General features: G+C 38.5%; 1 protein-coding gene across 1 annotated transcript; it reads right to left on the bottom strand.

Annotated features, from left to right (window-relative positions):
- Window positions 1-599: 599 nt before the first annotated feature.
- LOC119189840 (baculoviral IAP repeat-containing protein 7-A-like) lies at window positions 600-10,444 on the bottom strand. The gene is given in 12 exon segments (XM_037440505.1): window positions 600-1,587; window positions 1,992-2,136; window positions 2,432-2,714; window positions 3,215-3,252; window positions 3,254-3,363; window positions 3,667-3,769; window positions 4,013-4,084; window positions 4,366-4,527; window positions 5,376-5,580; window positions 8,118-8,264; window positions 10,221-10,366; window positions 10,433-10,444. Coding segments are annotated over 11 exon segments (1,401 nt in total). The 3' UTR covers window positions 600-1,587; window positions 1,992-2,013.
- Window positions 10,445-10,868: the final 424 nt, after the last annotated feature.

Here is a 10,868-nt window from a genome sequence, read left to right as displayed (position 1 = left end):
TTGCAAGGGTCAGTTTATATAAACACACGGGTCTTTTGGGTAAGCGGCTTAAGCGCTCGCAACCTTTGAAAATTAAGCGACCATGCTGAAGGCAACCCACTAATTACTTACAAACCTCGGCTCAGAACAGTCACTGGGAAAGGACGCGACATGAACGACAATGACTCTCGAATTAATCGTCGTGGATGTTTTTTTTTTATAATTCGAACCACTATAGAAAAGGATATCTGAAAATACTTAAGTGACTTTTTCAGCATAAATCATATGTGGGAGCATCTTTGTTACTAAATTTTTTTTACGATAATATCGATTTGTATTTACGATCCCTTTCATATTGATGGTTTAACTAACATCATATTATCAATTACCAAATCCTTTGTCTCTAGAATTCTAAATAGACTTGTCTACTGCGGACGTCTGATTACTCTACATTTCCTCTAAGCCGATAAAAGTTCATATAACAATTATCATTTATCACAACGCTATGTAATTTATGATAACTGCGCTAAGATAAGAATATCTCTTAAAAATCTACTGTATATTTTTTACCAATTTTATGAAATGCAAACTAAGTTTGGTGTTCTTTTGTTTACCCCTTGTTTTTTTTATCTTAAAATAGTCAATACATTAAAATCCGTACAGCCGTTTTAATGTTAGACAAAATACACTATTTATAATTTAATATTCATAGATTAGTGACCATAAACTTTTCCAAGTGATACGTAGTGATATATTCTTTTCAAAAAAATTGTTGTTATTTTATATGTAAAATTCAGTTGTTATTTCATAAATAAATGCAATGATTACTCGTAATAGCTACGAAATATAATATTCCATTGTTTCAATGTAGTTTTTTTTTAATAAGGTCAATGCGCACAATTTAGTCTAGGAGGACGTATCCGTCTTTTCGCCTTTTTTACATATATACCAAAACTGTCTTTCGATTAGAACGCGCGTAAATAAAGAGACGGATACGCCCCCGAAGACGGAATAAAGCTTGCTGACCTGAAAAAAATATCCTCTGAGGTTATAAAACAAACATTTCCAAATATAGGACATTATTTATAATATGATACGTAACCATTGTAAAAATAATATATTTCAGTATAATCATAAATTTACGTATGGGTAGACGAGTACATATTCAAATCAAAAACCGGAAATGAGAATACAAAAATAATAAAATAAAAAAATAAATCCTAAAAGCCAGAATGTCTTCCAAACGTTTTTTCGTAGTTTGGATAGTGTTTTAAAGAAACGTCGCTATACAATAAAAAATACAGAAACAATTAAGTCGAGTTAACGCATTCATAATTTTAACTCATTATTCATTTACCAGATTTGGAAGTTATCACACTAAAAGGGCGAGCCGGTAAATAAAATATTGACCATAAGTTATTTTTCCTCTCTTATCACAATAATTTTTATAGGCCTTTTATAGCTAACAATATTTTTCATTTTTTTAATCCTTACTGGATAAATTCAAGTCAATAGACTTACAATCACAATCACGCAGCATCTGGAAACATGATGATCGTCATTGTCAAATGTAAAACCATAGTAAGTTGAATGTTGTGTTTCATTATCCTGCGAAACAACATAATTGTAAACATTATTTACTAACTAAAACGCGATACGTTAATAAAATACGGCGTATGTATAGTATGATGTTATATTATATCAAAAGGTGGTACATACTAATAAATTTATTTTTAGTGAGTAACTGTATGGCATTTAGATGGTTTTAGTATAAAATGGTCAGCTCGATTAGTGTAATATTATCGATTCGAAAACGAGAGGCATCAAGTGAGCTATATTATCTTTTAAATTATTAGCGAAATTGAGGGACGTTAAATAAAAGGAGAGATAGAATTTGGAAGAGGACCGTTACAAATTATATTATATAATAAAAGGTTAGCAATGCAAGTAAGTGATTGATGTAAAAGGTTTGTTGAAAGTGGTCGTTAGTGTAGGTTGTGGCACAAGCTCACCGTGTGTGGCGGCGCGGCGCGGTCAGGCGAGGTAGGCGCGCACGAGGGCGCGCACGGGCGCGCGGCACAGCGGGCACGCCGCCAGCGCCGCGCCGCACGACCCGCACGACACCAGGTGTCCGCACGGCAGGAACACCACGCTCACCTGCGCACCCACACACACTTGAACACATGCTACTCAAACATAAACGCTAAAACAGGGGAACGGGTTTGCACACAGATAGACCGTCCTGGATTAACACATAAACTACCTTTTGATCTTTTGATAATTTGCACCCCCCCAAAATGATGGGGGTGTTTTATCAGTTTTTTTTTAATAAATAGGTTGGCGTCGTATCGGTATTTATAGATTACAGGCTATTATACGGGCGAAACAGCAAGCAACACCTTGAATTTTGCATAAATAAAATCAACAAACATGTTTAAGAGACCATACTTACTTCACTATCCATGCACACTTTGCACAGGCGGGCTTCTTTCAACTGTCGATTTTCTTCCTCCAAAGTCAATTGTTTAGGTTCCTTTTTGGGTGAACTTTCTACATCTTCACTTGACACTGGTTTGGTTTCATTTGGTGGTAGTACATTAAGCACATTAGGTGCACTATCGTTCTCATTCTGTGCCCTCGTTGGTTCGCTTTCAACGGGGGATAGGGATCTCGATGTCGTGTCGGATTGAGATCTCGCACTATCCGGCCTGTCGCTCCATTGGTTGGCAATTATACTGGAATAATGAAACAATATTAATGTTTTCTTATGTTTAACCGAATGTTAACTGCGTGACAAAACTGCGATAAAATCCGAAAGACGGTTTAATTTAATGAAACAAAATTATTTGATTGAACGTATTCTAACATATTAGTGATATTATAATACATTTATTAGACAAGAAGTATAAGGACTGCCCCGTGGCGTAATTGTATTACGGTACCACTGCAGTGCTGAAGTCTCGGTTTCGATCACCAGGTCGGGAAATGTAATAACTGTTAGGATTGTCTACTTAGTATCAGGCTGGAGTCTAGAATTTGTGCCCGATATGGCGATAGGCTTGCACCCTATCGCATCATGGGACGAAACACTACCCCCTTTTCTCTAGGTGGGCAGCCGACAATCCGTCGTACCATATTCAGTTACTTGAGACTGAATAATTTTAGAGCATTCTTTTTCTGACTGACTAAGCTACCTATCCTTACCCTATGTTGAATGATTGATTTGCAAATTTACCCAGACCGTGGCGCGAACTCCCGCAGTGTCTCGGCGAGGTATGTCTCGCGCGAGTCTCTGACTCTGCGGGATGCAATTCCACGCCTCTTCGTTCAATTGTTCGTCTAGCACCGCGTCAATCAACGCCTCCGACGAATGGAACGGAAGCCCTAGAAATGTGATAATGTTATAAGTACACAAAATTATTAAAATTGTGCTGTTGGGTAGGTAACGCTGTCTACGTCTAAAAAAAGGCGTGATGATATGTATGTTATAGAAAAATTAATAATGATTCTTTCACCGGCTAGGTCTAACGCCTATTACCAACAAGACAATTCTCGCTGTGGCATTATAGTTTTTTTTTTATTTATAAAGTAAAATAAGTATTATACACAAATTACAAAACATCCGAATTCGTTCTCCGAAAATCGATCTCTGATCGTTCTTCATAGTAAATAGAATATAATACGGACCTGAAACTCGTAATCGCCTTGCTAAAGCCCGCCGCACCCGAGCGGCGTCGAGTCCCGCGCCTAGTGCAGCCAACGCTATTGGACTCTCCATACATTCCTCCACCTAGAATGAATAACTATACGTCAATATGGAACACAACTTTCATTTAGAATTATGTATCATCACGTAAATACAGTTAGAAATATATAAATTTGTAATTTGTCTAAAAGTATAAGGTCATTTATATAATATTTAATTTTAACAGAGTTATAAAAGACCTTTGTTTTAGTTATTGTTTTAAAATGTACTTGTGTCCATTATAGTCTATATTATTGATTTCTTTTTCAAAGCGACACAGACACACACCTGACTTTCAGTAACTGGAAAATTGACACCAGGATTTCGTCGTCTTGAAGTAAGTCCACTTTCTGCAGAAAACTGAAATAGATACAATGGTATAAGGTATACTTGTTAATTTTTTTTAATTCATCATATAATTGATAATTCTATTTGGAGACTTGTATGCCGTAACATTTTGTTCGGTTGGAAATAGACTTATTTATTATATCAACACTAAAGATGTAATGTAATCAGACGACATAATTTAATCTCAGTAATTCTCAACTAAAGTTAGTAGAGATTATACAGTATATATTAATTATGCATAAAGCATTGTAATACTTTCTAGAGACTATATCTCAAATAACAAAATGACTCACAGTTCGTTGTACCGAGGTTCGATTCCGGCAGTTGTCGATGAACTCCTGCCCTTTGACGAGCAACACGTACCCGCAGTGCGGGAACCAGTACGCGTGCTCCGACCACGGCGTGTCGCCCGCCTCCCATTTACCCAGCCCGCCGTCGCAGTAGAAACACCGCACCTTTATACGAACATCGTCATTAATTTACATTACATTTTAATCGCAAGGCTTTGACACTGTCAGATCATTTACTACATGACAGGCTGTTACTATGCAATATTAGAAAAAAAAACTGGCAGACAATAAGATAAAATCGTCCTTTTTCTTTATCTTTTCTGAAGCCTTCTAGTAAGATTAAAACAAAAATAAATGCAACTTTATTAATTAATTGTGACGGTTGAGATTCGAGAACATTAATAAAAAACACAATTGAAACATATATCAAATTAAAATAAATAGTTTATTGATGGTATAACTTGTGACTCCGATATTAACAACGTCTCTGTCTATGGCTGTATGAATATTGTGTAGTATCTGTGGAATTTTATGTCTATGGAAATAAAACTTTTTTTTCTTGTCTGTGGTCTGAAGCTGACGCGGTCGTTTTATTGACAAACAGTATGGCAGCCTAAGATGTTTTTATTGCATAGATATGTTGTCCGAGCTCAATACTGGCAAGACGAAAGTAAGGTAATTGCCCGACTTAGCAGCCAATGAGCGTGCGGCACTAACGTTGTTACGTAACTGTTGATGTATATATATATATATATATATATATATATATATATATATATATATATATATATATATATATATATATATATATATATCCTTTTCTAACGAATGTGGGCTGCATCTTTTTATTCCTTCTTCGAGGCAATTTGTAATTATATGTACAGGTACGTGAATATAGCAAATAGTGCGCCGTTTTTATGTACCATTTTGTTAGTGTATGACGCGTCTATTTGTAAAACGTCATTAATTGCAGCTACCTAACGCTACCTAAAACAAAAAAAATATTTAGTTACCTGGTCATCGGTGCCGGTGTGGAAGAAGCCCGCCTCGGCCAGAGCGCGGGGCGTCTGGTGCCGGTCGGCGGGCCAGCGCTGGAAGCTGGCGAGGCGCGCGGCGAGCGCGGCGTGGTGCGGGTGGCGCGCGCCGCCGCTCACCACGCCCAGCGAGCGCCACGTGCCGCCCGCGCTCAGCAGCCGCTCGTTGTGCACCGCGCCCGACCTGACACGTTATACCTCATCAATAGGGGACCGGACTCATTTTTGTTCTTTACTATTATCAAATATTTACATAATATAAATTATAACACAGAAAGAATTATTAAAATCCGGTAAAAAATCAACAAGCTATAAGTCTTTGAATTTCGGTGGAAAGGGTAATTTACAAGAAACAGAAACGAGACGAAATACCCAGACGTGACGTCATCGGGAATTCCGACGCGGGCTAAAGAAAGAGATGAAGCGATATCCCCACATCGCGCCCACTTCTGTACATTACAATATTTTAAATATGAATTGCTCGCTCATTTTTTAACCAATTTTTATGCAGTTTTCGCAGCAGTGCTTCTTTTTCGTATTATTAACCATTACATATAGAATAATGTACAAAATCAAGCATAGGCCGGTCCCCTATTCTATTGCTGTTCCTTACATATATAATAATATTAGCCCTGTATTAAATACTCGCCCACTGCTGAGCACGAGCATCCTCCTCTACTACTAAGAGGGATTAGGGCTTAGTCCACCACGCTGGCCTAGTGCGGATTGGTAGACTTCACACACCCTCGAAATTCCTATAGAGAACTTCTCAGGTATGTAGGTTTCCTCACGATGTTTTCCTTCACCGTTAAAGCAAGCGATAATTCACAAAGAATACGCACATAATTTTCAGAAAAATCAGAGGTGTGTGCTCTTCAGATTTGAACCTGCGGACATTCGTCTCGACATTCCGTTTCACAACCAACTAGGCTATCGCCGCCTTTTACTTTCTTACATACTTTAGCCAATATATAATTTTACACAATGTTGTTAAAGGTTATCCCCCTTATTCATAAACGTTATTTATCTGATGATGGAGCATTGATGTGATAACATGTCTGTTTCTGAGCTTTGTTTATCTGACAGATTGCTGTTTGTTCACTTTGTTTATCTGACAACCAATTAGATTCAATTTGTATCTGTACATTACCCAATCACAACGGCCCCATGTCTACACACTGCGAAGGCTGCCATGCCGTCAGCACTAAGAAACAGACTTGTTATCACAGCTTTGCTCCGTCCTTAGATAAAAAACATCTATGAATAAGAGGGTTTATGTTTACATAAGTTTTATATTATAACTAGCTTTTGCCCGCGGCTCCGCCCGCGTTATAAAGTTTTTCAGGCTAAAGTTTTCCGTTATAAAAGTCACGCTATATATTTTCCCGGGAGCCTATGTTCTTCCCAGGGTCTCAAACTGTCTCCATACCAAATTTTATCCTAATACGTTGGTTAGTTTTTGAGTTTAACACGTTCGGGCAGACCGATGCAGCGGGGGACTTTGTTTTATGATATATTTTTGTAGAACTTTTTAAGATAAACAATTCCGTTATACATGTTGCTTTCATAACTTTAACCGTTTGCTCAGCGTGCGCAACGGAAGTTCCCAAGGGAAATAAATTTTCCCCGTTTTTGCAACATTTTTATTGATATTCGTGACGTTATACGCCCTATAGCCTTCCCAAATAAATAAGACTTCCAACACTAAAACATTTTTTCAGTTCAACCCTTATAATTTCTGAAAATATCGCGTTAAAATAAACAAATTATTTATTTTTATATAATAGTATAGTGTAGATTATTAACGACAGACTCTGCGGCGCAGTTTAATGCAATACCTACCAATGCAGAGGTCTTGAATTCGATACCCGGGTCGGTAAAGTAATATTGAATTTTTCTGCTCAATATTAACACGGAATCCGGAATTGTACGATAAATAGCAGTAGTCTTGCCCCTTATAACGTGGGACCCTCACACAACCGGGGATATGTGACTGTATTTATTAAATTAAAGTAAAAGATGAAATATCTCTGGTAATGATAACGTCAATCTTAATTATAATTAGTTTATAGCTTAATAATATTTACTATTAGGTACCTATATAGCGATTGCGAAATTAGAACATTCTGAAGTTTTAACGACCGTACGCTTGCATGTGTCATGCACATGATATGACAGTGAACGTAAATGCGTAGTTACAACTGACGCTAACTTCAGAGCGAACTAGAAGTTTGGCGACAACTCTTCACATTGATTTCAAACAGTGCAAAATTTTTATTATGATAAAATATAAACATTAAATTATATTAGGTATTTACCTCTCAATAGTATACGCCAACATATTTAAAAAATATTCAAATTTTTATACGTTTTCTCAATTTAGACGTAAGCACAAATTTTTATACCCAAAAACTTGAGAAATTCACGTAAAGTTGTATTCTTTACCTACAGTCGGAGTAAACTGACATAGCGTAACAGAACAAAACTTAATTTCCGCCTAAATGACCTCTACACACAACGCTTTGTTGCCCAAGGACCGGAAGTAGTTGTAGTTTGTAACATTTTGTTTGTATTAAAATTAGCATTACCATAGTAGGCGTATGCTAACTGCTTAGGATATTGCCGATCCTTAGTCATAGTACTTAACAGAAGAGAGTAGGATTACATTGTCTTGCTCATATAAAAAAAAAAATAATTATAAAGTAACAACTGTCATCTTACGTCTGAGACTGATTGGGTTGGTCCTCGTTGCTTTCCGGGACAGGTTGGCTTCGTGGCGGGTCTGGTGTCGGCGACGACGGCGGAGACATATTCGTGTTGTTCTGCGCGGCTTCCAACGACGCCGCGTGCTCGCAAAGGGGAAAGTACCTGAAAATTATTCATCTTATCTTGAAATCTCTTAATTATTACTTAGTAATATGGTAAAGTTAGCTTCTGAGCGTGGCTTCGGTGAAAAGGCCCTTCCCGGTAAAAAAGTAGTCTATAATATTTAGGGATAAGGTAGTTTTCCTATTGTTGAAAGAATTTCAGAATCGTAACAGTGACACCAGAGATAAGAGTATTTCACTCGTACTAACATAAACTTGGAGCAGAAAATGCATAACGTTATCTACATAATAAAACATTGTTGAAACTACATTGTATCTATGTCAGTTTGTTTGAATAATCCCATTGTAAATTCCATTTCCTTCACTAACGATTAATTTTATCAAATGCATGCAATATTCATGTACACCTTTTGTTATCTCATTTACATCGTAATTCCTGCTTATTGCTGACTATGCAAAATGCGAAAGTTTATAAAAAAAAAACCGGCCAAGTGCGAGTCGGACTCGCGCACCGAGGGTTCCTTACATACTTGTAGGTATATAAGTAAAAGACAATCGAGTCATAGTTACTATAAAACGTTGCTTCGTACCAAATTTCAAGATTCTGAGTTCATGGGAAGTACCTTGCAGGTTTTGATTCCCTTGCGAGTTTGGAAAGTTTGCGGCGATGCGGCGGCGAATATCTTATGATATTCCCTATCTTATGATTGCGTTGGCTTAGAAGTTTGATTTTTTCACAGCTCCTAGGGACAATAGACCTGAGTATTTGATATAAATGTCAGCCTAATGCCTTCACGCGTTCCTGAGAAAAAGGGTCTTGACAGACGGAAGGACGGACGGACGGACAACAAAGTGATCCTATAAAGGTTCCGTTTTTTCCTTTTGAGGTACGGAACCCTAAAATGAATGGATTTAGAAGAAATATGGCATACAGAGAAACTAAGCCAATAATTAACATAATATTTATATTACTATTATTATTCCAGAAAAGTGGCATATTTTTTTAGGGAAGGATTTGCAGCATTATCGCAGTTAGTTGGTCAAATCCATAAAATAACAGTTTCAACTTACATTCTGTGAACTTCAAGAGGAGGTCCCAGGGATCCAAAGCACCTGAAGGGAGCCAATTCACCACCGCACCAAGCGCATCGGAGACGGCCGTTGCCCGCGTGGTAAAAGCCAGCGTTCACCAGAGACTCACGTGATACTGACTCATCCTAAAGACGACACATATAAAATAACAGTTTCAACTTACATTCTGTGAACTTCAAGAGGAGGCCCCAGGGATCCCAAAGCACCTTGTAAGGGGGAGCCAATTCACCACCGCACCAAGCGCATCGGAGACGGCCGTTGCCCGCGTGGTAAAAGCCAGCATTCACCAGAGACTCACGTGATACTGATTCATCCTAAAGACGACACATATAAAATAACAGTTTCAACTTACATTCTGTGAACTTCAAGAGGAGGCCCCAGGGATCCAAAGCACCTGAAGGGAGCCAATTCACCACCGCACCAAGCGCATCGGAGACGGCCGTTGCCCGCGTGGTAAAAGCCAGCATTCACCAGAGACTCACGTGATACTGACTCATCCTAAAGACGACACATATAAAATAACCTTTTCAACTTACATTCTGTGAACTTCAAGAGGAGGCCCCAGGGATCCAAAGCACCTGAAGGGAGCCAATTCACCACCGCACCAAGCGCATCGGAGACGGCCGTTGCCCGCGTGGTAAAAGCCAGCATTCACCAGAGACTCACGTGATACTGACTCATCCTAAAGACGACACATATAAAATAACAGTTTCAACTTACATTCTGTGAACTTCAAGAGGAGGCCCCAGGGATCCAAAGCACCTGAAGGGAGCCAATTCACCACCGCACCAAGCGCATCGGAGACGGCCGTTGCCCGCGTGGTAAAAGCCAGCATTCACCAGAGACTCACGTGATACTGATTCATCCTAAAGACGACACATATAAAATAACAGTTTCAACTTACATTCTGTGAACTTCAAGAGGAGGCCCCAGGGATCCAAAGCACCTGAAGGGAGCCAATTCACCACCGCACCAAGCGCATCGGAGACGGCCGTTGCCCGCGTGGTAAAAGCCAGCATTCACCAGAGACTCACGTGATACTGACTCATCCTAAAGACGACACATATAAGATAAACAAAACTAAAATTTTATGTTCAATATAGTATTTTAAATAACTTCATCTAACATTGATAATTACCAAAAAATATTTTCATGGTAATTCTATAGTTACCGGCGGTAGGTAAAAGCGGCGATAGCCTAGTTGGGAGTGGAACGGACTGCCGAGACGAATGTCCGCAGGTTCAAATCCCAAAGGCACACACCTCTGACTTTTCTAAAAATCATGTGTGTATTCTTTGTGAATTTATCGTTCGCTTTAACGGTGAAGGAAAACATCGTGAGGAAACCTGCACATCTGAGAAATTCTCTATAGGAATTCGTGGAAGTCTACCAATCCGCACTAGGCCAGCGTGGTGGACTAAGGCCTAATCCCTCTCAGTAGTAGAGGAGGCCCGTGCTCAGCAGTGGGCAAGTATATAATACAGGGCTGATATTATTATTATAACTCTATAGTTAACTCAAATGAGTGATGCAATATTATGATGTAAAAATA

This window comes from Manduca sexta, chromosome 19 (genome assembly GCF_014839805.1).
Source record: "Manduca sexta isolate Smith_Timp_Sample1 chromosome 19, JHU_Msex_v1.0, whole genome shotgun sequence".
Classification (NCBI taxonomy): Eukaryota; Metazoa; Arthropoda; class Insecta; order Lepidoptera; family Sphingidae; genus Manduca; species Manduca sexta.
This window is presented reverse-complemented; position numbering and strand designations above follow the sequence as displayed.